General features: G+C 41.0%; 1 protein-coding gene across 2 annotated transcripts; it reads left to right on the forward strand.

Annotated features, from left to right (window-relative positions):
- The first annotated feature begins 1 nt into the window (after position 1).
- tmem131l (transmembrane 131 like) lies at positions 2-27,579 on the forward strand. 2 transcript variants are annotated; one of them, XM_079337101.1, is made up of 34 exons: positions 2-257; positions 918-991; positions 4,544-4,587; positions 7,832-7,903; positions 9,772-9,895; positions 10,001-10,117; positions 11,284-11,388; positions 12,729-12,806; positions 14,619-14,760; positions 15,427-15,485; positions 15,572-15,677; positions 15,774-15,876; positions 16,355-16,499; positions 16,649-16,819; positions 17,293-17,362; positions 17,458-17,581; positions 17,681-17,750; positions 17,849-17,958; positions 18,383-18,452; positions 18,634-18,767; positions 18,990-19,132; positions 19,331-19,517; positions 19,804-19,989; positions 20,363-20,512; positions 20,636-21,188; positions 21,308-21,420; positions 21,634-21,803; positions 21,906-22,112; positions 22,234-22,312; positions 24,011-24,117; positions 24,246-24,378; positions 25,360-25,430; positions 25,534-25,667; positions 27,020-27,579. In XM_079337101.1, the coding sequence occupies exons 1-34, from the start codon at positions 134-136 to the stop codon at positions 27,329-27,331; spliced, it is 4,587 nt and encodes a 1,528-aa protein (XP_079193227.1). In that variant the 5' UTR covers positions 2-133; the 3' UTR covers positions 27,332-27,579. The 2 variants fall into 2 exon arrangements, with proteins under 2 accessions (XP_079193227.1, XP_079193228.1); XM_079337102.1 differs by having other exon boundaries at positions 17,296-17,362.
- Positions 27,580-27,604: the final 25 nt, after the last annotated feature.

Genomic DNA, 27,604 nt, shown 5'->3' on the forward strand with positions numbered 1-27,604 from the left:
AGGAGGAGGAGCAGATGGAGCGGAGGGAGGGAGCTGCTGCTGCTGTTTCTGTTTCTGCTGCTTGCTGGTGAGAGAGAAAGAAAGCAACGCAGCGAAACACAAGGTAGTGCTGCTAGCTGAGAGAGAGGGCAGCATGGCGGGGCTACAGGACTTCCAACAAGGCAGCCACTGTCACAGGAAAACGTGGATCAATATAGTCCTAGGAATACTACAATTGCTTTTACCTTGCGTACAGCACGGAGGGGCGCAGCTGCAAGGTTTGTAACTCACCTTCATTTTCCCTTCCGACGCGACCGTTGAGTTAGCTCAACTGACATGACAGACATTTAACAGGAACAACATTGTTGTCAGGCTAAACTGTCGAAACACTTTCCCGAAGTAAAAAATGGCAAAAAATATTCTGCTAAATACACGTTCAATTGGCGACATGAGTCTTTTGTTTTCCCTCCAACATTAAAGAGGTTTTTGTCAGCCTGCTAGTTTCGTGCTAGCTGCCAGTTCCCTGTTCTGCCCGGTATAAATGGTAACTTAACCAGGCCGCGAAGTACGGTAACGCCGTGCTGTTATTGAGATGAATAAATATGTTTGATCACTTTATATACAGCGCTAAAGCAGACGTCTGTTTTGCATGACTAGCAGTCCAAGTTAGCCCCACTCGAGCTAAGATGCTTGCTAATGAAGAAGCTAGCAAACAGCCTTTGTCAGCCTGGCGAGTCGAAGTCATTTCCTCACTTCTCTAATTGATCTACATTAATGCTGGTGTAGATTATACATTTATGACGAGTAAAAAAAACTGTGGCTCTGTACACTTTAACGCTCCAAAGAGTTTAAATACGGCCTTTTTCTTCTCGGTGTTGTTTTAATTCAAACATCTCATTGTTGATTTGTTGTTGACTGAATGTTTTGCTCCCACAAAGCTCTGAGTCAGATGTCCACCAGCGTGGTCGAGGTCTGGCAGCCAGAGGATGCAGACCCATTAGTCCCACTTCAGGTAAGCTTAATTTCTCCCTCGGGTGTGTTTATGTTGTGTTTTCAAAGTGTGTGCACGCAAACGCTAATAACTCCCAACTGTAGCCTCGTGCACGAGCACGTGTGGTTAGTACCTCATTGTGTTTTTACTCTATGCAGATGAACGGTACGATTTTTAATGTGTAAGTCAGGAAATATCAGTGACTGCACAGCTGTGTGATCACATCATTTTACAAATATTGTAGTTATTTCGCTAGCTTATCCATAGTTCAATACTGAAATGAAAGCAGAGTGGGAGGCCACCTGCCATGTGGCTCCTCCTTATTTTCTTTTGTACATAGTGTCCATTATGGTGTTGAGTCTGCAGCCCGCCGAGCATGTTAGCAATACTACTGTGCAGTCATTTCCTGCATTCCAGTTTGCAATTATTTCCAGCCTCTGTACTTCATGTTATGCTGTAAATTGTGCAGGATTTAATTGCAGTCTGACTGGAAATATCCTAAAAAAATGATCCGGTTGTGAGTTATGTCGTCAAGAAGTAGAGGACAAAGCACAAACAGTGGGAGTTCATTGTTTACTCATAACCTGTGATGAGGTCAACAGCTGACTGTCATGTCACCTGAGGAGGGTTGTGGCATTTTCTGCAGGCCTTTGTTAACAGGTGTAAAAAGAAGTGGTTTGGGTGTGTTGAATACAAGTACAAATTATTGTGCCGTTTCAGCCAAGCAGTTTCAACACAAAGTATGTTCTAAGCATGACCAATGCTGAATGTCATTTGTCATTTGTCAATGTCATTTTATTTCTGTATGGCTCGTGTGCAATCTGCACCCTGCAGAAATGACCATAGACAGAAAAGGTGATGACACAGGAGGTGTTAGCATATCTGCTTTTGAAAATTCGTTAAAGAAACAAAGGAAGAAGGTGGAAGAAATAGGTGTTGTCAGTTCTCGGATATACATTTTCCACTCTTCGCTACCTGGCTGACCAATAGGCAGATGGCAGAAATGTTGACATTGTTAGGTGTCATATTTAGATAGGAAGCAGTGAATGGAGCCGCTGTCTCAGTTACATGAGCCATGTGAAATAGAGCATGACATGGGTGTCTTTCTTTCTTCTTTATTAGAGTGCTGCTGTTGGTCAGCTGGTTAAATAGCATACTTGATGTTGCCGCAGAGCGAGGATGCAGGCGATGCAGTGTCACATAACCTAATAACATCACTAAGCTGATATTGTGACTACCTCTAGATGTAACGAGAGTTTGACATTTTTTGCTATTTTTCACCTCGTAAATCTCATGAAACATTTACTCCAATTTTGGATTTGATTAGGGGTCACATGTTCGGAGTGGTTGTAAATCTAACAAGGGGCCGCCTTCCAGTCTCCTCCTGATTTTAGGATCCAGTTTTCTAACACTTTCACTTTTATCATTTTTAACTTTATTTAAACCTTAGCTAGATTCTTTGAGGAGAAAACATGTGTCTGAAGCCACAGTTTAAATTCCTAACAAAAGGGGGAAACTCTTCGTTTCATTCACTTGATCCTACAGGCCAACCCTCCTGACAGAAACACCTTGGAGAAACACTATAGACCATAGCAGTCTTTAAACCCCTTTTACTAGAATCCAGTTATTATACAAACGCTGAATATTTGTCGTGTATTACCTGCTCCAACAAGCCGCACTACAATGTGTTCTGTCATTGTTGTGCGCCTAATCAGCTGGAAAGTCTGTTTTACCTCAGTAAAATAAAGATCTGTTGGTTTGAACTTTTACACATTAAGACAGTGATCGTGCAATTATTGAAAATAAATCAGATGATCAAAGTCTTCCCTGCACATTTCAAGTATGATGATTGAGGATGAACTTTTAGTGGCCTGGTATGACACCATCTATCAGCACCTTAAGTTACAGTCAGCTGAACACATTGAAAGGAGAGTTTCAGGCTCTTAAGAATAAAAATGCCAAAGGCTTTACAGGCTGACAGAAGCGAATGGTGTCATCGCAGTACTCGTGTTCAGACTAGAGATTGCAAGGCATCAGATACCCGCTTTCAAGATTTCTTTTTTTATCTCATTTCTTTAAGCTGCGTGTTGGGCCGAGTGTTCAACAAGGACAGGCTAGGAAGTAAACAAGTGTAAAGGTTTTCAAGAGCACATATGTCAACTCAAGATTCATAGTAGTGTTACTGCAGCGGTCAAAATAATTGTGTCCTGTATTACAGTTGTTAGTGGTGTGGTCATGAAGGCATGATGTGGCTATAAGGCCAGAGATTGTTCCTATGGAAACAGTATGATCTGTGTTTGAAGAGACTAAAAGCTTATCTCTGATGGCCATACATATGAACACAGACGAGTACAGTAAAGTCAGCAGTGTTTGAACTGTTGTTGGAATGCCCTCTTGTTATTTTCACCCACTTACTTAACGCGCCACTTTTAATAATGAGGGAAATGTTCATCACTCATCAGTGTTCTGCGGTGTAGAAAAGATCGCCGTCAGTCTCAGGTCAGTGCCAAACTGAGCTTATTACCAGGATAGATTCAATACATGCAGAGGTTAGACACAGTGATCACATCTGTCAATAAAACACAAAGTGCACTGCTTGTCAGCTTTCCCCTCTGGAAGAATGAGCCAAAACAACACTCGGTACATGCAGTATGTTGACACACATAGTGTAACCTGGTTAGGTAATACTTTGCAGTGTGCACATGTTCCATCTTCACTCGATTTTCACAATAAATTGAGTTAACTAGATCTGTGAAAGTAGAATAACTTTCTGTAAAGATGCTCCAAAAAGGAAATGTTACTTGCGCTACAAATAAAAAAAAACCCATAAATGTTCACATTTAATTGATGTTTAATGATTTGTTTTAGTAAAATGTTCCCAAACGACAGGCAAAGCCCCTAAACTAGCTGACTGGCAGATGCTCTTTTGTCTGATTTTAAAATCACCAAACCAACTTCAGGTGTATTCTCACAATGACCATTTTCAGTCTAGTTATGTTTACATCACTGTTTGTTTCATTAGACGAAGTAAAAATGAAATCCTTATGTCAGCAGCCATCAGATTTGTTTAGCAGTCAGTTGAATTATATTACCACTCGTACTTTATGCAGATCTTCATAAAAGCTACATTCTCTTTTCCTGCCTAACTGCTGTGTAAACACGGATGGGACATCCAACTGGATGTTCCCTGTTGTGTTGTGAGAAGAACTATAATACAGTCTGCCAACACTTGCCTGCTTTCTATCCCTGAGAGTTGCAAAAAGATGCAATGGCAGTTTAATTGTCCTCGGGCTGTTTGAGTTTCCTACTTGGAGTACTTGTTTTATTGACGGTGAAATCCTATATTATGCAACATGAAACCTTTGGCTTTGTTTAAGAGGTCCAGTGAAATGTTTTCAAACAGTTTGTATGTTCTGTCAGTGTCCATTACCATTTTAATTTCCAGTATGAACTTGTTTGGACCTCAACGTCGTCCTGATTTGACTCTCATAGGCCACAGGGTGAATGTAGAAAGAGTTGCAATGTGCTGCTTTGATCACTCGGACTTACGTGTGTTTTTTCTTCCATTTTCAGATGGAGAAGGAGCGAAGAAAAGACGGTCTTCCAATTGAAGAAAGGTACCCGCTCTTATTTCCTTTTTCTGGAACTCTTTTGTTGTTTTTGTTTTCACACATTTGATTACTTATCACGCGTAGAGCGAGAGCTGTCTGTCATACATGGAAGTGAGAAAGAGACAACTCGACTTTACTGCGCTGGTTCAAACATCAGTCAGAGGAAGGGTTGCAGTTAATGAAGGGTTTCCACTCATGAATGGCATTTGAGACTTGTGGACTACCATAATTATCAACAAACCCCAAATGAACTTACAGATTGCATCACACTAAAGAGTTCCTCTTACTACCCGATGCAAAAACAAGCCTACTCGTGCATCATTCGAACAGCGTTCTCTGTTCTCTTGTTGTAGCACCCTGTTGAATGTTGAGGTGTCTTTTGTGAATTAATGCAGACAGAAAGCTTGGTGTGGTTTCCTTCTAATATGGCGAAAGCTGCCTAAAAGTCTTCCCACGTATGAAGGCTGTGTTGTTTATGTCGGTGAGTGAGGGGGTGTGTGTGACTGGGAGAGTTTTGGAGGCGTGTGTACGAGAGGCGCAGAACTAAATTCCTGACTAATTTTAGAAACTCCTTGAAAGAAAAAAGGGGGGGGGGCTCTGTGTTTCTCAGCTGTTTTTGTTCTTGCTGATTTCCCCCCCCCCCCAGAAAATAATTGTTTGCAGTAAATGATCATTAATGGAGTTAAGTGCAGCCTGCTCATTAAATAGATCAGTCCCTTTTACTGATGTCAAATACATATATATATATTTTTTTTTTTTTCAAGCTAAGCATACATATCCAGCTGTTTGCGTTGGCTCCTTCTGTGTTTATCTTTCTGGAGAAGCCATGCCAGTAATGTAAAGAGCTCTGCCCATCATGTGCCTAAACCTACAAGTATGTTCCCCACACCCACAGTGCAATCTGACTGACTCTTCTCTGCAATACTTCTGTAAATGATTCTGATTTTACTGGTTATTCTATATTGTTTTTAACATTTGGAAAAGTACCAGGATAGGATTATACTACTTACATTTTCGGAGGTTAGCTCATGGTAAAGCTGAAGTCAGCTGTTTTGCTTTTGAACAGTACTGGTCACGTCTTGTTGCTCTCTGGAGGGAGCTTTTCCAAAGTCTGAGTAACATGACCCTAATGGCCCCATAGAGATACCGAGCAGTGTGGGAATATAGCCACTTCTAATCGAGAGTTAGAGGCACTGCTGGTTGACCTGTAGAGCCGTGGGTTGCGAGCCCTCTCGTGCTCAGGTTATCAGGCACTTAACAGGCCTGCCATCACTCTCTCCCAGCGTGAGGAGTAAAGCAGGCTGCAGATACAGAAGTTAAAGATATCTCTTTCTCAGCCCAGCCCAGTGACAAAATGTCTTCTTTCTTTTTGAACCGTTTCAAATTGATGCTCCTGACTCTCTTCCCTGCATGTATAGAGCATGTCAACATGAGGTGACCTAAAGTCTCCACTGGTCCTAACCTCTCCCATGGAGCACAGCTGAGGTCACTGCTAACATTGACTTTATTTGAGTTAGATCCAGGGGATCAAATAGCGCCAAACATAACTTGTTATTTTTGTGCTGCGGCAGAGGACAGAACCCTTTGGAAAACAGCTCAGCGGTACGCCTGTTGAGAGGTGAAGTTTTTCTCTCAGGGCAGCTGCTGTTGAATCTGGGAAAAAATACTTAAACCTATGCCAAGCTTAAAGCCCTCATCTTCCTTTGAAAGAAGTACACGAGGAGCTGAAACTACAAGAAACAGATAAGACATCCTAAACATTGAGCAGAGTGCATCTTTTACAACTGTACTGTTTGTGCATGCCCAAGTATCTGCTTTTAATGAGATGGATGATTCTAAAGTGTTGAAAGTGAAAAGAATGCTCGATGTCATCACTCCGTGCTTCTTCACCGAGGCAGACAACCTCATGTTTCGCTTCACATCGGACCCCTCGAACGCTCACCCACACACAGCCTTTCCGCTCTGACTCACACTGTTTGAAGTTATACTTCATGACATGTTAGGAATTAACCAACAATTACAACTGCAGTGAAGAGCTCTTGTTATGCAATAAAGGAGACTTTGTCCCTCGTCCTTATCATGTAAAACCACACCAGCAGCTTTTGTTTGTGTGTAGACTGGTGGTTTTGAATTTGCTATCATGAACTTAATCTGAAGACGGAAGAGAGAAAGGGAATTTTTCATTTATATTTTTTTACCAGTTGTTTACCATGAGGCAGTGTTGCTCATAAATGAATGGCTGTAACTGCTTGACGAGTGTGCATGTGAAAGGTGGAAACGGACAATTATTGGCATTGACAATAGTTTACAACATCTGTATACAAATACTGTTCACACCATGACAGTCGTGTGGTTTTTAAGTAAATAGAAAGTTCTGGAGTAAAGAAGACTAATCTGAGGCCCGATGACCGACGCACTGTAATGCTAACCTGCTACTAGCCAGGACACAGTACAACATCTTATGAACTTCTGCAACTAGTGCAAAATGCGCACGCATAAAGAAATCAAAGGATGTAACTTGAGCTGCCTCAGTAACTTGAAAGTCTAATGCTCCGTCATGTTCTGCACACAGTCTGATTCAGTCTCATATATATCGTAATTTAGTTTTTACATCAATGTGTGTACACTCAGAGGACGGGATGCTTTCACACTTTAGGGAGTATCTATTCCAGGAAGACGCATTCTTGATTTTTCAATAACAATTGTATTACCAAGGCACCTCTATCACCATAACAGTCTTGACTTTCTACTGCTAAGACAAGTAAGCTCACTCCAACATATTCAGAACGTTTTTCTTCGGGAAAGTATTCAATTGTTGACATAAACTCTATCCCCCGACTCGATCATTTAAGCTTCAGGAATCATTTGTTTGCTCACTACGGTTGTTTGATCAATAAAGCTCGTGTGTACAGGATTGTTTTCCCTAACAACAGAAGGGCAAATGTACGTTTTAAAGGAATAACTGAACATGTGGCCAAGGCTGCACAACCCTGCAGGCAGTTGTTTCTGTGTGAAGAGTGAGCATTAGTGCGTTGCAAGCTTCTGATTCATTGTGCATAATTCATCTTTCTTTAATAGTGGTTTGACCTCTGTCTTGGGGCAGTAATAGTTGATAGCTGTTAATGCATCCATGTGAATCGTCTCATGCCCTGTGGGAACACAAGACTCTAAATGTTGGTCATGTACAGAAAATACTCGTGAGATAAAAATACTGTGCTAATGTTTTCTTTCTTCTTCTTCTTCCCACCAGCTCCTCTCCATATACACGGGAGAATGGGAGGCCCTTGAATTTTCAGCCCCCAACGTTGGAGTTTGGGACGCAGTAAGTCCTGTTCTCTAAACTTTGTTTTAAAGGCTTTGACATGCCGACCTCTTATTCATTTTGAGCTTCAATGACAAAATACTTCACTGCACACCCAGCAACATCTGTCCCTCATTTCAACACCTCTCAGTCTTGAGTGTGTTTACAAACCACACTAACTTCATTTAAAGTAGCATAAGACGGTGACCTTCAAACACATGACTTGTTGCTGTGATCAACGCTAAGAAAGGGGACATTCAGAAAGCAGGGGGCCGTCAGCCTTAAAAAAATAAAACAGACAGGATATCCAAGTACGGTAGTAGGCTTCCTTTCCCAGCATCCAGACACATAGTGGAGATGGTTGACCTCAGTTAGAAGGGGTCAAGAACTTCACTGTTTGTCTCCATGCTCCCAGAACAGTCCGAACATTAGACGTAATGCTATGGTCTGAAGGCAGTCCCCATCACTCATTTAATAGCAAACCGTCACAAGCTGCGCCGTCTATTTTGTAGCGTTTAAAAATATTTGGACACTGATGTATATCTCCAGGAAAACTTGGTAGTTAAGGTTGCAGCAGACTTATGAGACCAAAGTCCCCACAGTGTTGTGCTCTTTTTTTCTTCTTCTGTGCAAACCGTGGGTCATGTTTCTATTTATACCGTTCGATCAAACAGTCGAATAAATCCTCCTGAAGCTTTGACGAAATCAGTTTAACTATTGGAATGAACTTCAACATCACAAACAAATTAAAACTGGTATAGAAGAACAAAGTGTTAAATTAACTACATTGATGCAGCTTGTGTAATGTAACGGCTGTATGCTTGTGTGTGTGTGTGTGTGGCTAGAGGCTGTTTACTGATGGTTTAACATCTTAAGCAGACCGAGTTTTGACAGGTTAGCAAAAGTATATATGCAGGTGCTATAAAAAACAATGTCAGTATGCTGTGCTGCTCAAGTATACTTTGACCTCTCCATGTAAAACTGCTGAGTGGGTGTTTCATTTGCCTAAAGTGAAAGTAAACTCACACAAACAAACAGGAAGTTTCTATTCAATTGAATCTTTAGAATAAAATGCTTAGAATAAAAAGTGTAGTTATAGAACCCGTACAAGGTGAAGCTATTTTTATAATAATATTTCCTTTGACTGTGAACTGCTGAATCACAATAGAATAAACAAAATGACTGCTAAAGTGCAGCTGGTAACTACATTTGCTAGACATTTTTTTATTTATTTATTTTTTAAATCTTGTTGGATTGTTACTGTCATTACTCTCAGTATATCCGTATGAATGAACAGTTATTACGTTGAGACATTAATTCATGTGGCATTTTGCACGATCATCTCCAAGTCCCAATCAGCTTTTCCTCCTAAAGACTGCATCTTTCCTCCTTACCCATACTGACACAATGCAAAACAGTAGTTATTCAGTGACCAAATGACCAGGCTAATCCCTAACTATATGAACTCTTGCCTCAGGAAGGATTAAAGGTCTCTCTTTCTAGTCTTAAAAGTGCAAATAGACATATTTGAATACATTTGTTTCCTGGCTTTGTTGGTTTGCATGTTAAATTTTGCCCTAATTCTGGTGCGACACAAAAAGGGAAATAAATGATGGTAATATGTTTTATTAATATCTAGGATTTCCTAAATGGTCATTCGACATGTGAAAATGTTACTTCCTTAAATTAACTTTAACCACTGTTACTGCTTCAGTCCTAATGCAGATCTAATTTCAAATGTGTCTCATGAATAACCAAACTCATAGACCAATGTGTCAACACTTTGGGGCCAACCAAATGATGTGAGTAATGGCTGGCTGTGGTTCCCAGTGACTAAATGTTTTATTGAGAGCCCTTTGTGTAACGTGCTGTTCTGTCTGTTGTTACAGGCCGCTGGGGCTGGCAAGAGCTGAAACCATATATATACAAAATCCAAGCCAGGAAGTTCCTGTGACACTGCTGTCAATGTTTACATCCAGCAGGCATTTTTACATACCCTTCTTTCACAGAAGAGTAAGTGTGTGTGTGCGTGTGTGTGTGTGTGTGTTCAAGCAGAATTGTGTTATCGGTAATAAAAAAAAAACATTCTGAACTAACTCTTTCTGTTTCCTGTCCTAGGTTATCCCACCCAGAGGGAAGGCATCTTTTAAACTAATTTTCTTGCCATCTGAGGAGGGCAGTGTAGACAACACATTATTTATAAACACATCAGCCCATGGCCTTCTCTCATACCAGGTCAGTTCCATCAGTACAACCCCTGCTGGCTATTGTAAGGCATCTAGTGTTGCAATGCTGCCTAAAACACATCATCATTCAAGGTGGCTACGAATACTTTCAAGGGATATTTCACCCATTTGCATTAAAACATCACTCCCAGAATCTAAAAGCAACCTGTGGGAGTTGTTGTCTTTTATCCAAATGAGCTGAGGAGACACTTGCTGCTTTTTCTCAGTAAAGAAGGCACCTGCGTTGTTTTAGGCTACAGAGGATCAGGGCAGTTTTGTTACATAATATCTAAAATACTAAGTAAGACAATGTTTGGTGCACAGAGCTTGAACTACTCGAGACCCAGCTTCAGTTTTATTCATCTGTGTGTACTTCACCTCAAGAGATGTGTGCCTGTTCACTGTGTTACTTCAATAATTAGAATACAGTGTGGTCATTTTCACTTTGCATGCCTCAAACACTCCAGTCTTTGAGTCCTTGTTGTTATTCCACCTGAACTGGTTGTGCTTCCTCTGGACTGTTTAACTTTTCACAGGCCGTGGTAACTACTCTGTGATTTGTGATCACGCCCAAAAACATGCATACACTGCCTTTAACAGTCCCATTACCTTCACATGCCTCAAAAGACCCGTTAAGTTTTAGTTTTGTTCTGTATAACTTGTTGTTATAGTCCAATCAAACCATAACCCAGCACTTGTTATATAGCTAAGTTTAGGCTCTATGCTCACCACTATGTTGGGGCATGGGCCCATGCCCGACAAAACATAACAGTAGGGTTTGACTTCATCCATATGTTCTCGTAACATCTTGGTGTATTTTTAACACCACAAAATCATAAATTCATAAAAAAAATTTTTTTAAGTCAGCTGTTTGTTTTCAGTTTTAAGTTGATATTAAATCCTACTTCAGGTCGCATTAGAAGTGCTCTGTAACCTACAAAGTACCCTCCTTAATTAAAAATATAACATGTTACACATGTGTGTAATAGTTTAGAAAATGAAACCTCATCTGTGCTGCTGCATTATTAGAAACCTGCCTTCTTTATTTTTGAACACAAGTGAATGTGGTGGAAGGTCAGGTCCTACTACATTGTTTGCTCCTTCACTGTTAGGCCTCGTAACCATGTAGTGTGGTATTTATAATCCTTTTAAATGGTAACTGTGCTTGTTTTCCAGGTATCTGGTGTGGGAATTCACCAGGGTTCATTAAAGTCTGTCCAAAGAAAAGACAGTTTGCTAATATTCCCTCACATCCAGAGTATTAAGCTGACCCAAACTCAGGTATGTGAAACAACTGCTGTGTGTTAGTTTGCACGGTCCATGCAGATAAGTGAGTTAGAGGTCATCATTGGAAACAGCTGATTTCCCCTTTCCTTCCAGCCCTAATAAACAGATAGCTCCTTATATGCACATGGAACGCCTAGTGATACACACTGATAAGTTCTGGTTGTCATAAAATGACTTAATATTTGCAGTCAACATGAACAATCTTAAAATCTAAAAGTTTGCATGCAGACATATTCGAAAAACGCCTCCCCTTTAAAAAAATTACTCCTGCTCGCGCACATTCATTTAAACATGTTTTAAAGCCATCCAGAAAGACCACTACATTACACTACACAGTTAGTTCACGCTCTTTGAAGAAGTGTGTGAGAGATGTGAGAGGCGTTCTCGCCCACGCAACAGGAAGTGGGGTGGCAGTTGCAAAATGTCAGCTTGGCCGAGTGCGGAGACACTTCAGCTTCCACAAATCACTCAGACAGCTGCTGCTTGTGCTGAATGCAGACTTAAACTCTCTCAGCAAGCGACCCATTTAATCATATGCTTAACTCAAATATTCATATTTTCTTCTTATCATCCTCATTGGGTTCCTCATCAACCACAAAATACAATAGCAGTTTATTTATCTTTTTTCTGCATCTCTGCTTTCTTCATTTGATATTTAAACTGAGAGGTTGTACTTCAACTGAAAGGCTACAACTTCTCGTCTGCCTTTAAGATATTTAAAAGTTAATGATAAATGGATGTGCATAAAAGTGTGAGGAGAGTGTAATCATGGAGCATGGCACTGAATTAGAACTTTAGAGGTTGAATACAAAATAAACCACAATGCCAGGTCATTTGATGTACCTGTTGAACAGTTTATAGCTCCATCATTGTTATGAAGGTTTAACTGCAGATATTTGCTTTCATAGAGTTGGTCTAAAATGACTGTCATTAGTGACGAACGCGACAATGTTGAACATTGACTCCTTGTTCAAAGATTACAGGAGTTTACAACCACCGTTTTCAGTTGTTAAGACGTCTGTGTTTGCAGACCTGCGAGTGTAGTTGTTAAGTTGCTTTAAATGATTTTCTCACTTAGCAACCAAGCCAACCAATGCTGCTCTGTACAAGGTTATGGTTCTATACTTGCACATGGCAGCGTGTACCTGGAGAGCCCAGTTAAGTCTGGCTTTGTAGTGACTAATTGTTATGGAGGGTGTAAAAGGAAAAAGATGAGTGTCAGTGCTGATGTTTCTACATATTCTTTCATGCTAGTGACAATGCTGGATGTAAACATTGATGACAGTCGTTTGTTTTTCTAACCCTTCCTATTGTCCTTTGTGTGCCTCCTGCAGGAAGATGCCTCTAACATCACCATACTCGGTCTACTCCTGGAGTGCAGCTTACCCAACAGCTTGTTCAACAATCCTCAGGTGCTTAAAGTTACATTTACTGAAAAGATCCCTGCCACACTTGCGTGTTCTAAAGATGTACTCGCATACCCGGCTTACATTAAATATATGTTGTGATATGTTTGGTTTTTCACTCAAGTTGAATAATCTCATTTAAAAAAAGTTATTGCATCTCCTATTTCTTCCTCATGAAAAAACACTAACTGAAATCAGATTAATTCAGTTAACCTTTGCTTTTAGTTGCAATGACATTTTCTATAAGGGATGATTCCCAAACTTCTGCAAATGGAGACAGAAATAAACTACTCAGATAATATACACCATTGGAATTTAAGTTGTTTATATGAAAACAAGGGTAATTCTAAGGATCAAGGTGAGTACAAAGAGAGCTGAACTAAGTATTTCAATGTTTATGACGAATAATCCTACATTATTTTTAGCTTGTTCACACAAAGAGTCTGTAGTCTCACCCACTCCTCTAAGTTTCAGACTTACTGGCCTTCTGCTCAAACAGACAGCCGGGCTTGTCCTCCGACGGCCTTCTGTTTTCTGCAGAACTCCTGAGGAGGGTGAGATCTTTCGCCAGACTTTAAATTGCTTTCTCAAGAGACTCCATAATTGATCGTCTGCTTTGACGTGATAATGTGACTGAATGAACATGATGCAAGAGTCATCTGCAGACAGGCTGACTGTAATGTGATGATAACACAAACTGAAACCATTCTTAAGTTCTTACAGCCGTGACATTCCAAGATCAACACCTGCCGCTGGTCCTTTTTAAGACTTCATTAATAAAATGAAGGACTGACCTTTTGGGAAGCATATATGCTGTAAATAGACCAAACAAACCTTGAAGGAAGTTAGATGTAGTCTTGGTTTCATGGGGATTAGGTTTGCTATTGCATCCTTGAGTCCCCGTGGCTCCAGGCCAGGGCTTCTGTCGACAGGTCGTCAAGAGCGGATTCATCCACTGGTTTACAGGGAGATTTGCACTCTCCCAGAAATTATGTGTTGGCTTCTGTAGGGTGTAACTCACAGGGTGGGAGAGGTAAGGGGGTTGTAATAGGCCAGCGTGTTTGTCTTTTCATGTACAGTAAGAACATTTTTTTTAAAATTACTATTTTTACTGCTGTGCTCATATTAGCGTGTTGTGAAAAGGGTTTTTTTTTTTTTTTTTTTTTTCCCAACAATCTTATTCAGCATGTAAAACTTTAATATATTCTAGATTCATTAGGCAGAAGTGAAATAATTCAAACCATTTTTATGTTTATTTTTAAGATTACGGCCGCTGAGCTTGTGGTTCATGACCATAATCAGTCAAAATCAGGATCGCAAACTATTATAGAACTATAAAAAAAAAAAAGGAATTATAATACAGAAATGTCAACCCTTCTGAAAAGCATGTTCAGTATTTGGTCGGGGCTCATTTTGAATAGAATTACTGCATCATTGTGGCGTGGCACGAAGGCCTCTGTGGCACTGCTGATGTGTTATGGAAGCCCAAGTTACTTTGATTGTCAGTCTTCATCTCGCGTTGTTGAATCTGGTGTCTCTCGTTTTACTCTCGAGAAACTCCAAAGACTCTCTATGAGGTTCAGCTCGGGTGAGTTAGCCAGTTAATTAAGCATTTATACCACAGACTTTTTTCATGTACTCAGTATACCAGTATAGATTACACTTCATCTCTTTAACATCCAAACAACCCCTTTTCGTTTCTAGTTTTTCTTAGTTTCCATTAACCGAATGTCTCCTTGCTCATATATCTCATCTTTGCTGCCGTGCTTTTCTTCCTGTTTGGTTCATGACTGATGTGACTCTCCTGTCTCCTTTCAGAGCTCCTGCCTCCAAAGTGAGGAGCGCCTCAGTCTGCAGATCAATCTGTCTGCAAGAGGCGAACAACCCGCTGACCTGGACAAGCTCAAACCCTACATCATTGAACACATTGTAGTGCTTCTGATTGCCCCCGCTGGCATAGGTAATTTTTTATTTTTATTTTTTTTAACCTACTGAGTGTCTGGAGTGTCCAATGAGGCGCAATAACTTATGAAGAGTTGTTTAATTCAGAGGGATTTGTCATTAATGAGAAATTATTCAGAGAGGAAACTGAAATATGGAATACAACACAGGGCTTCTGCCTCAAAGCCTCAATCCATAAATGACTTATCTTTAAGAGCGTTCTCTCTTTTCTAAATTATTTTTCTTTGACTCCATAACTAAAGATACGATTGCAATGCTGGTGCTGCTGTGAGGGATTAGAAATATGTCCAGAGAAACTAGTTTGTGCTAGTGAGTAATGCACTGACCTAACAGAGAAACACTGAGGCTAAAGATGCTTTCATTAGAGTACATTTGCACAAAATAGTTTCAATCAGTTGCAGATAGAAGTAGCAGCAGATAGAATGAGTACAATTTGACAAGTTCAAATAAAGGTCATTTTTCATGATTTACTTCTTATCATTGCTTTTCTCAAGATATGCTATCTGTCTCACCAAGCAGATTTTTTCATCATCAATGACATTTACTCAGAATTGTAAACGAGACTTTTCAGTATTAGAATCAGTACATTTGTACATCAGGGTCACATATGAGGTGATTTTATATAATATAGTGTGCATTCATTTTCTTTTTGTTTTTTTTACAGGGGAACTGAGGTTAGGTGTTTCTATGTTGAATACTGGAGGCAAGAGACTCTACATCAAGGTAAGAAGTGTGTCCTTTATTTTGATTTATTGTGTATATTACAGGAAGCAATTTATAGACTCTGACAAGATGATTCATCTGCCCAGGACATGCAGGTGTTATCAAAAGTGGAGGCCAGTCTGGAATTTAATCAAGTTCTTCTGAGACCGGAAACAAAGAATTTCACTGAAGTGGCTACACTTGCCTGCAGAGGTGAATAATCACTTAACTTTTGTTCGTTCCTTGCCAAATCCTGTGACCTAAAAACTTTAAACTTTTTATCAACAAGAGCTTTGTGTCTCGTTTCAGGTTCATTGTCCAGCCATGGAAGAAAATGCACAGGTCATATTGGTTTAAATTTTTTGGGAAATCAGACAGCCAACCACTTCCCTGGATTCCATATCGCACACGGGTAATTTGAGTTCTACGCAATTGCATGCTTAAGAAATCGTTTGAAAATTATGACGGTTAAGCAAGTTTTGTTTGTTTTGTTTTTTTGTTTTTTTTTTGGGGGGGGGGGGTTTACAAACAGAACAATTATGTGGTTGTACTTCTTCTTCTTGGTGACAAGCTTCCTGCATTGCATATTTATTGTTTATGTTGGGGTAAAGCACAGTTATTGAAAAAGACCTAACATAAGGACATAAGGTGCCAGTAGCCGATCTACTAGTGTGAGAGCCCCATGTGTAGAGGCTAATGTCCTGAAGATGGCCCTGGTTCATCCTCCTTTCCTGCATGTCATTCCCCCCTATCTGTCTCTCTCTCTCCCTCTCTCCCTCCCTCCCTGATTTCCGATTCTATGCACTGTCCTAACTAATGAATAAAGACATGACAATGACCTAACATTTACTGAACATTTCAGACAGTTCATTTCTTCCCTCTCTCTCCAGACGGACCGTTGGGGATTTATCCAGCATGGTCCAGCTGAAACAAAGAGATGCTGCCCAGGTTGATCTGTGGTTGTCAAACTCCCTCAGTCTTCCTCTCACTGTGTTGAGCGTCAGCCTCCCACAGAAGCTACAGGAAGTGATGAAGGTGAGCACCACTGCCTCATGTGATGACATCATAACAGATCAGGACAACGCATGATCAAAAAGAACATCAACTAAGTGCCATAGCACACTGCATTACAAACCTGTGGACAGGGTTTGACACTCCAGTCTCTGCTGCCCCCTGTCTGTCAGGTGGTGAACTTTAGCGGTCCACTGATGGTTCCTCAGGGCTGCTGGCATATCCTGTCCCTCCAGTTGCTCAGCAGGTCCCTGCCTGTCAACCAGCTCTTCACCCTAAGTCTGGAAACCAGCCTGGGCACGGCGCTGCACATTCCCCTCTACTTTCACTCTACTCCTTATAAGGTAAATTACCAGCTCTACTGGATGAATGTATTGAGCCTTTTAACGCATGCAAACCTGCCCCTGAAATGTTCCAGAGTCATTTATTAAAGCGACAGTGTCAGAGACGAAAATTAACTTCTTCTTCTTTTTTGCCTTTATATCAACACTGCATGTCATTGGACTGCATCGCTGTATGAACGCACAGAACAAAAAGAACAGACTGCTGAGCAGAACAATGTTTGAAAAAGCTTTATTTTGTGCTAGAAGGTGCTTACTGGTCACATGTAAATGTCATCAGCCCGTCTGCACCCACGCAAGGAATGTTCCTGTATATTTCCTGCTGCGTTCACACATCTGCTCACTCAGACTTCACACAGACATTTCAATGGGACCTGGCAGGAAAAAGTTTTGTTTCATTTTTTGTGGACATTTGTTTGTATGTTTTGTAAACAGTAGACACGATCAGATGTGTTAATAGATGACGTGTCTGTCAGCAGGGGAAGGTGGTGTTTGAAGCAGAAAGAGAGTGTGGAAGACCCTGCCCTCTCAGACTGTCTGAAACAGGTGAGATAGTGCACCTCAAAAATCTTTTTTGTGAGAGAGAAAAAGTTGAGTCGTCTTATGTTAGTTGACATTTTCTTTCACTTCTTTGTCGTCAGGTCGTTCAGAGTGGCAGCGAACCCTCCTCCCAGAATTTTTCCCCTCGACTTGGGCCACAGACAGCAAACTGGCTGCTGAGCTCTGCTCCCGCTGGAGGAGACACAAAGAAAAACTGCCCTGCAGGTCAGTCTCAAAGCACAGCTTTCTTTCTCATACTGATGTGTGTCATGTCATTTCTGATTGTACAGTGTTTGATCTTGGAAATCCTTTTTCTCTTCTTAGGTGGCCAAGACTGCCTCTGGAGACGAGCCTTCCTCTGGACTTTGGTGCTGCACCGGTCAATGAGAGCAAGGTGGGCAGAACGTAAAAGTCCTGATTTAAAAATAAATATATTAGCTTTAGATGATCCCATTTTTTTATGATATTCTTTGTTTGCATTTATTTCCCCAGGTCAAAACATTTACATTGAAAAATCCTACGTCTTCAGTGGTTTCTGTTGAGATTCGTTCCCTGTCTCTGTATCCTGCCCCCCTGGAGGCCCTTGACCTCTTATCCAAATGGTAAGCAAGCATACTAATAAATTGGGTGTATATGACACCCATTCTTTCATCTAAAAAGTGTGCTGTGTCCTACATGCATGCCCGAGCGAGATACTGTGTAAAATGCAGTGTGATGAACCATCATGACAGGAAATGCAGCAGTCACCAGCACCTACTGCATGCAAACTGAAAAATTGGCCACCTATTCATTTTGTATTTGAAGTATTTGTTTTGCTTCTCAAAACTTAATGGGATGCATAGGGACACAGACCAGGCAGGCTGCACAACTTTTTAACAGCTTTTCTCCCTCATTAGGTCATAACTATACGCATTCAAAGAAAACACGTATTATTACACGGACAGACAGTATTATTCAACTGCTTGAAGCCCTATGCCTTTCTGATTCGCCAATGTCAAACTGTGTGTTTTCTGTTTTGATTGGCAGGTTTGATGTCGGCCCTGTCTTGGTCAACATCAGCACTTCAGAGTTTTCTCTGTTGGCCTCTCCCCTAAAGGTAAATCCTGAGAAGTCCTGGGAAATAATGTCATATGCACACTCAGAATGTTGTTTTATCAACTTTACATTTTTCTTATGCTGCTCATGATCTTAAACACATGGACAACACTGTTATTCTTGTATTTTTTTCAGTCCTGTTTTTAAGCTGCTTTCTCCTTTCTTCCCGTCTTTGTGTTCAGGTGCGGAACAATGTGGAGGAGCTGACAGGAGAGGGTGTTGTGCGTCTGCTGCTGCAGCCCTGGGAGACGAGAGAAGTTGCTGTGGTCTTTACTCCCTCTGAGCACAAACCCAGCTCTACCATTCTCCTCATCAGGTAGTCAATATCACTAACATGTCTTTGTTCATGCTTCTCTTAAGATCTAATGCTAATAATGATACAAGGACTTTAACTAAATCAGTAACATGGCATTTGTTTGTCACTCATTTATATATTTTGGGTAATTTAGGTAACCCTTTATTTAATATGCTTTTATTCACAATATTGAGTACAATGATGGTTCTTTGAAACATGATCTGCTTTTTAACTGCGTTTCAGGAATAACCTGACAGTGTTTGACATGATGACGGTGCAGGGTCATGGAGCCAAAGAGCTGCTGAGAGTCGGAGGCAAATTGCCCGGCCCCGGAGCGTCTCTGCGCTTCAATGTTCCTCAGTCGACTCTCATGGAGTGTCGTGATGGTGAGATTAACCTTTATCCTGGAGCAGGGCTGTCATTCTTCCAAATTAATCAAATACAGTCTGTATTCAATCACCATCAAAGACCAAATGATCTGCACAAAATGTTTCCCTTTTTTTTGTCCTTTGCTAATCACATCACTGCTAATATCACAAACAAAAAGTTTCTGTTTTTTTCTTTTCTTTTCTTTTTACACCTAGGCCTGCGCACCGACAAGCCACTCTTCGCCATCAGAAAGAGTTTTAAAGTGGAGAATGCAGGAGAGCTTCCTCTGACCGTCATGTCCATGAATATAAACGGATACAAGTGTCAGGGGTTTGGATTTGAGGTTCTGCAGTGTCGCCCATTTAGCCTCGACCACAACTCGTCCTCTGAGATCACCATCGCGTAAGTTTGCACTGTAGATTGCTTTTGTCTGTCTTCTGTTTTATATTTAAAAAACATTTCTGTATGGCCTCTTTTAAAATGAGCTTAAAGTTGAAATGAAAAGGGCAATTTATATATTGCTGTTGCAGCTTTCACATCTACTTCTCCTTTTCTATTTCCTCTCTACTTCCTCTTCCACACTGTTGTCCTATTTACGTCTCCCACTTCTCTTGCAATCTCTTGTGCTGTCTTTCATTTACTCCTGTCCATGTCTTGTCTCATTGTCCCTGTCTGCCTGTGTCCTCAGGTTCACTCCGGACTTCACTTCATCCTGGGTGATCCGGGACCTCACCCTGGTGACATCACGAGGCACCTCTTTCCCTTTCACCCTGAATGTGACGCTGCCCCACCACATGCTGCCTCTCTGCGCTCAGGTGGTCCCTGGCCCCAGCTGGGAAGAAACTTTCTGGCTGGTCACTCTCATTTTCACCTGGTAAGTTGGTACCCTAAAGTTATTACTGTGATATGTTTTGGCATGTGTGTTTTATCATATTTTGTCCAGCCTCCTGCTCATTCGTCTATGAGTAGTATTGAAACATAAAGATCACACAGGATCTACTAACTCAATTAACTCAATTAAAATAAAGCCTCTTTAATTATAATTACAAAGTAAAATAATGAAAGGGTTTGAGAAAGAAAAGCAGTCTGTGATGGTCCTTCCTGTCACTCTTTTTATTAGACAAATCATCTTTAAATGTATTAACCAATCAGTTTTTACTTTTAGGACCAGGCACTTTATTTTTAGTTTCTAGGTGTATTCAAGGAGTTATCACTGACAAAATATCTGCTGCATGTTTGTGTTCCAGCTTCTCCCTGTTTGGTGTGTGTCTGATGGCCTTCCATCAGGCCCAGTATATTCTAAATGAGTTCTCCACACCCAGCATCAGGAGCAACCACAACTCTGTCCTCTCCCAGGATAACGGCCCCATCAATAATATCACACCCAATGGAGTCAAGTATGTCTTCCTCTATCAGAGACTCGCATGTTGGCTATAAACTTTTGGATTATTTTACTGTAGGTGTATTTTTGTTGGTTTAAAAATACTTAATTCTTGCATCTTTGTGTCTTGTTTGTGCAGTAAACCTAAAGGCAGTTGTAAGAGCTATGTGGACACAGGTCACACCTCAGATAAAGGTAAAGGGCGGGGCTCTCCAGCCCTTGCCAACAGCCCTGCCCCGCGTCCTCAGTCCTCAAAGAAAGGATCATTTGTCACCCCAACCCAGTCCCAAAAGAAACACAAAGTTTCTCTCTATTACACCAAACACAAGTCCAGCTCATCCGCAGCAGCCGCTGGAGCTGTGTTGGTGGATGAAGACCATGAAGACTTAACACCTGACTCCCCCCTGACCCCAGACCTCGATGTCTGCAACAACAACGAACCAGCTTTCATTTGCGAGCTGGATAAAAAGATGCCTGCAGACTTCGAAGAAAACCCCCAAAGCACTCTAGAAGATAGATCACCAGTAGCAGTTATGTTTCCCATGGAAATGCCTGCTGGTTTCCCAGATAATGTCACATTAAGTCCAGGACCCAGACCGGGCTTGTTGGTGTGCAGTCCTATCGAGAAGAGCTGCACTAAGCACTTTGCAGAGAAGATCGACTCTGAGAAAAGGGACAATGCTCAAATGGAGGTAAAGATAGTTTCTAATATTTGTTACTTATTTATTCATTCAGACATATAGCAAAGCATGTACTTGAATGTCTTTGAAGGAAAAACAACTCTCAGTTCTTCATGTTATCTCTCCTTTAGTTAAGAGAAGACGGCAAAGGGCAGAAAAAAAAAGCACAGAGCGCTGAGACTGGCATTGTACCAGGAAATAATAAGGGAAAGAGGAGTCGCAGGAAGACTGAAAATGTCTCCAGGTAGACCCCATTTTCACTTTTTTGAACAGTCCTCTTATGAATGTATATTATGCATACATTCTATAGTGAAATATCATATTATGGTTTCTCAGTAGTGTGAAACTACACATTGAACAAATAGCTACATTAAATAACATGAAGCACAGATGTTTTAGTAAAACTCCAAACATTAACAATTCCTGCTCTCATATTTCTTCTTCATTACTGCCGTAGTGCTCCTGAGCACAATATTGTAGTGATGCAAGAGAGGGAGAAAGAATCTGAATGGAAAACAGGGGACCGGAACATCAGCGGAACCCGCAACAGGAACCGCTGCTGCAACGGCCCCAAACCAGAAGCACCAAAGCCCGGACAGAGTGCTGAGATCCCCCTCAAACAGAACGGTTGGTTTCATCCTGACCGCTCACACTTCTCTCTCTGCTGCTTTCATAACCCAGAAGTGGCACTTGAAGTATAATATCACTCTTTCTGTCCATGTACATCAGGTGTGTGTCCTGCTCGTACAAGGCGGAAGTGTGCCACCGAGCGGTGCAGCAGGGGAGTGTGCGAGTCGGGATCAGACTCGGGCAGCTCGTCAGGCAGCGTGAGGGCCAGCAGGGGGAGCTGGGGCAGCTGGAGCAGCGCCAGCAGCATGGAAGGCGACAAAGACCCCAGTGCCAGGACACATGCATGCACTACCTCATCTAAAAAAAGTGAGAAATACCTGTGCAACATCTCTGGACTACTATGATGGTTAATCGTGGAAGCTCAGATAGATGGTTAAAATAAGTGTGTCACTATAATTGTCTTGTTGGTCATCTTTTTCACTCACAGGGGAATCCATGCAGTACGGTGTCTACCCAGTAGAGCGAGACTGCTACCAGAGCATGAATACAAACTACAAGGCTCTCAGGTAAACGCAAGCAGCACACATGTACACACACACACACACACACACACACACACACACACACACACACACAGAGAAACAAGTTCCCTTTCTTACTAATAGTTAAGAACAGAGGAATACCTGTTAATTTTCTTTGTACATAGATAATACTGAGTACTGCTTCAAATAAATCTACAAATCATGAGTAAGAATGTAGCTTGTGAACTGAATAATCCTGAAAAGGATTTTGTTTTAAATATTCATCTATGTTGGACAGGAAAGTGTTTAAGTTTTTCAGAGACTGATTTAAAGACTAAGAGGTAGACCAGACAATTTGCATTTCCCTGCGGAAAATGCGTGTGAATGCTTCCTGCTGAAATGTTACGCAAAACACTGCTGAATGAAGAAGAATTAGCAAAAGCAATGGAAAAATTAGCAGAAGATGAAGAAAAAGTGGAAGAAGTAGAAGAAGAGGAAATAGCGGAAGTAAAAAACAGCAGTAAAATTAGAACAAGAAGTAGAAGAGGTAAAAGTATCTGTAGAAGAACAAGAAATAGTGATAGAAGAAGAAAATGTAGTAAAAGCAGAAGGACAAGAATTAAAACAAGTAGAACATTTACAGTATGAAGTTCAATGTGTGTGCGTGTTTGTGTGTGTAACTGCAGTCAGCTGGCAGCTAAGACTGAGAGAAAAAGGGGGGAACACCTCCCTATTGAGTGCTTATTTTAAGGGGTAAAATGAAGAGTTGGTGGCTGAATGATGATTTTATGAGCTAGAGGACATGTAGCTGAACGCGTTGATGTAATTTTTGTGTCTGGGATCCAAGAAATGTGGGAACCACAGCGATGTAAAAACTTAGTCAAGAGAGCATTCTTTAGAAATGTTTCAGTGAATTTTAACATTATCGCAGATGGAGAGTTTTTTGGACCACCTGCCGCTTTGAAGCTCACAGTGTCCAAACCGTTGCTCCGTTTTTCCTGAAATCATTATGTGAGCGAAAGGACAAGTTTTCCTACGTTTTGAGGGTAAATTTATGTGGTGTGAAAATTGTGGTCGGTAGAGCAATTTGTTCTGGAGATTTTGAAACAATCTCAGAACTCTGACGCACTCTAGCGATGATGTCACGCACTCTAGCTCTGAACATTCCACCACATACACACCCATTCAAAAAGGGGGAACACTGTAAAAAACATCACAAAACAGTTGGAGGCATATTTAAAAAAGTATAAAAGATAGCAAAACAAAGTGAATGTAGTAAAAGTAGTGGAGTAAAGTGACGTAAAGTAAAAATGAAGACTACGTGGAACAGAGCAAAAGTTATATGGCTGAGAAGAAGGTGGAAAAATGGAAAACAAAATCCCATTCATTTCAATGGGGAAAAAATTTTGTGGAAAAAGTGAAATAACTTCAAAAAGTAAAAGTAGTAAAAACGTGAAAAGTCATAGCCATCATGTCCCGAAGAAGCCGCACAATAATAGTTGAACTGTGAAAGTAGCAAAAACGGTTGAGAAGTAGAAGACGACCGAAAAACTTATGGAAGTGGAAGAAATTGAATAATAAAGAACTGTCACAACTTTTGAATCCTTAATTTTTTACTCTGGGATGTAGTTTATTTACTTTAGCACGTCATGAGAAAAGCCAACACTAACTTTTCTTTTCTGTGTTTTGTTATGTTTTCCCTGTCTGACTTGTGAATCTGTTTTTTTTTTTTTTTTTTTGCAGCATGAATAGCTTGTACCGTAAAGAAGTTTGCCAAAGCCCAGATCCCACAGCTCCCAGCTTCACCCCGAGTTTTGCTGCTGTTGCTGCCGGAGTAGACAGAAACACAGGTAAAGTCATTCACAGGAAATAAAAACATAATACCCTTTTTTTTAAATTATTATTATGAGCGCAACAAAAAAAAAAGATCTGTTCATGACCTCTGATATGTACTGAAACGTTGTCATGTGTCCTCCAGACCTGACAGGTCAGTATTTGCCTGAGGAGACGTGGTCTGCTCCCTCCATCCCTCTCACCAACGAGTTCAGATACAACACCACTGAAGCTCTGCCCTACATACCTCAGCCAGCAGCCACCGCAGCATACAATGGGTAGGTTTCTGATCACACTTTCATCAAAGCTCAACCAAAAATCTGTTTTTATTTTTACTATAAAATCTAGTAATACAGATCTGTTTGTTGAAACACCGCTCTTACTAAAGCCCCCACAGAGTTTGGGACAGTGGTTCGATAAAGCCTGATCCTGTTAGGGTTTCCTCAGCCAACCGTGCCGTATTTGGTAGGCGGCGTGTAAACCGGATGCTGATAGCCGCTTCAGCTACGTAATAGCGTCGCATTATAGCAGCGCGCCAGTTTACTCCTGTAATAAATTCAACAAAGAAGGAAAAATGCAACACAGTTAACAAAACCAATGATGGAAGACATCCAAGTGACGATGTTTAGCTCCACCTTTCAGGGTCTGATCGATATACTTGGCACCCCAACAGAAGGGTACCAAAAGGTAGGACAGTACGGGTCGGTAATTTGGGAATGTTTCCCGGCTTTAGTCTATAAACACCACAAAATGTGTGCCATACCAAGATGAACTGAACCGCTCGGTGGAAACGGGGCTAAAGAAATCCAGCAAGGAAAAGTTGTTCACCAGTTATGAAAAAAGTAAGATATCCGATAAGATGATCCAAAGAGCTGGATGTTTAGAGCTGATGATGAAACATAAGAGGCTGACTACTAGACTTAACATGTCAAAAATCTCACCCGAATGTAAGCCACACTTAAGAGATGACTTTCTAACCATAGCAACAACGAAGACCTTTATTTTTCTATGGTGCAAATATGTCTTCAAATTTGCAATTGTGCAACTTCACCTGTGCGTGTAACAGACATTTCTTACAGCTCATAAAACCAACACACAGTAGTTCTTCTGTGGGAAGGGAACTGCTCTTGGATTACACTTTGAATAATGAGCTTCCCTGTGCTTCACTCTATGTATCTTTGTGGTTGAACAGTTCTGTGTTGAAGTTTTATCTCTTTCTGTTGAAACTGTTGCATCAAATGTCTCCTTGTTTCCTGCAGGTTTACTTGGAGTAATGCCAACAGCCACTGCAACAGTCCCTACACCTACTGTGAGGGAAACAACTACATAGGTACACACTCTCTGTTTGAAGTAGAGGAATAATCATTGACTGTACTCAGCATTCAAGTTTGTTTTTAAAGGTTATTTATTTATTTTTTCTAATAATCTTTCAGGTAATGGAACATTTCCAAGTAGTTATCCCAGTCAAGAGAGCCAGAACGCACACTGCAGTCAGACCAGCTGGAGTGAAGAACAGCCTCAGGATTCACCCTCAACCTGGGACACGGCAGCCTGTGTGGGCGGCAAGGTGATAATTCACACCGCAATAAAAAACTATAGTACATTTAAATCTCAGCTGACAAAATCACTTACAATAGCATCATTTACCAGCTTCCATTAGCCTTGAGTACTTGCCAAACACTCGTTTTCTTCTTCACATCTTGAGTGTCACTCCTCGTGGCAGAAGAGCTTAACCTCCTGTTAGCTGAGAAGCAAGTGTTTGTAAACGTCTTATTACTGACTAATTTTCGCGTTTTCTACTAACACATGATGCAGGTAACATGACAAATCTGAAACTTTTATAAGGTTGTGTGTTTCCATCTTTGTCGATGTAACCTTTTGAGTTTCACAAATGTTGGATGACGTTAAAAACAAAATGTCAGTTGAAACAGGTAAACACTCTCAAACAGTGAATCTAAACAAATAATGCTGGGGTCTATCAACAGTCTAATGTAAACACTGAACACAAACAAAATGGGAGAAGATGAGGAAGCAAACTGCTGGTGGTGGGCTGATGTTGTTAGACAATAATTTATCGATGTACGGTAACTCAATTCCTTATTGCCAAGTACTTTCCTGTGTTAAAAGAAACATTTGTTTATTTTGTTATCATGATAATTATTTTCAAAGTGTTACAGTGCATTAAACAGGACACATAGGGCTGGGGGAAGGGGACAGTACATGAGGCGTACCTGTGCGGGCTGCTCAGGTTTATTTGCTCTCCACATTTGCATTTTTATTTGAATCCGTTTTCAGTCGCCACATTTGCGTCTGTATGCTCTGCAGATAGAGGGAGAGAGAAAGGAAATCCACTGCTGCCTTCCTCCTTGAATGTATCGAGTGTGTTGTGACGCCTCATATTGAACATGACTCTCCTAATGGTGTTGATTTCATCATTCTGTGCAGCTTGTTGCTCTCTGCTCAGGGCCCACCTGTTGTGGTAACAGAACTCTGAGTGTCACTTTACAAAACAGGAGTTTATTTGTTTGGTTGACTTTCTAAAAACAGGGAATGGAGTAGACTGAATGAGAGAGAGGGTGACATGCCACCACCTCCGATATAGTGTCATTCTGTGGGAAACGCTGACATGGCTTTAAAGCAATGGTTCTTACGAATTGAAGAGACATTTTGTCGAGGAAACGGAGGAACTCTGTCATCTTTACTTGAGAAGGGAGCTCATTTTGTTTTAGCTGAAAAGGGAGAGACAAGATTGCAAAAGTCAAACCAGAAAGCAAAGTAGCAGCAGTAAGGTCAGAAAATATCATGGAAGTGTAATACTGTTCTTCATCTTTGGAATAGAGCTTCACACTGTGCACAGACCATCTATAGTTGAAAGAAAAGTGAGTAACAGCTGATACCTTTTTTTCTTGTCCTCCACAGCCATACTTCTCGGGGACCCGCAGCCTATCTCCCATGTCCAGCCTGTTTGGGTCCATCTGGACCCCTCAGAGCCAGCCCTACCAGAGCCACCACTTCCAACCTGAACGATCAGCCCCGATCTCCCCCGTCTCCCCCATCACCCCTCCCCACTCTCCCTTCAGCCGGGAGACAGAGGGGAGGTGCGCCCCCATCCAGTACTCCAGCTTCAACCCATTCGGCCCGCACATGAACCTGGACATTTGGAACTCTTCCTCAAACCGCAGCTCCAACTCACAGCTCTCGAACGACTCTGGCTACTGCGGAGATGTTTAATAGGGAAAAAAAGAGGACATGGCAGACCTTAACAATAAGTGCAAACGTACAAAACATTGATATGTAAAAGAAAGGAAATGAAAAATGAATGTTCTTTTATCATTAATGGGGGAAATGTGAATATTTCTTTTCTTTTATGTTCCCATTTTCAAAAGTTAAATGTTGTGAAAGGTTAAGCATTTGTTGTATATTTTTCTAGATGTTTTGCAGTTTTGATCATAGAAAATTAAAAAAAAAAAGGTTTTGTACTTGAAGTAGTTATTTTTTATGTTA

The sequence above is a fragment of the Symphodus melops genome, assembly GCF_947650265.1.
Source record: "Symphodus melops genome assembly, chromosome: 2".
NCBI classification, from domain to species: Eukaryota; Metazoa; Chordata; class Actinopteri; order Labriformes; family Labridae; genus Symphodus; species Symphodus melops.

Bases quoted from the DNA above. Each gene is read 5' to 3' on its own strand.
- tmem131l (XM_079337101.1), top strand. From the start codon at position 134: ATGGCGGGGCTACAGGACTTCCAACAAGGCAGCCACTGTCACAGGAAA. The intron at 7,904-9,771 runs GTAAGTCCTGTT...CTGTTGTTACAG, and splicing joins ACGTTGGAGTTTGGGACGCA to GCCGCTGGGGCTGGCAAGAG. The intron at 15,877-16,354 runs GTAATTTGAGTT...CTCTCTCTCCAG, and splicing joins GGATTCCATATCGCACACGG to ACGGACCGTTGGGGATTTAT.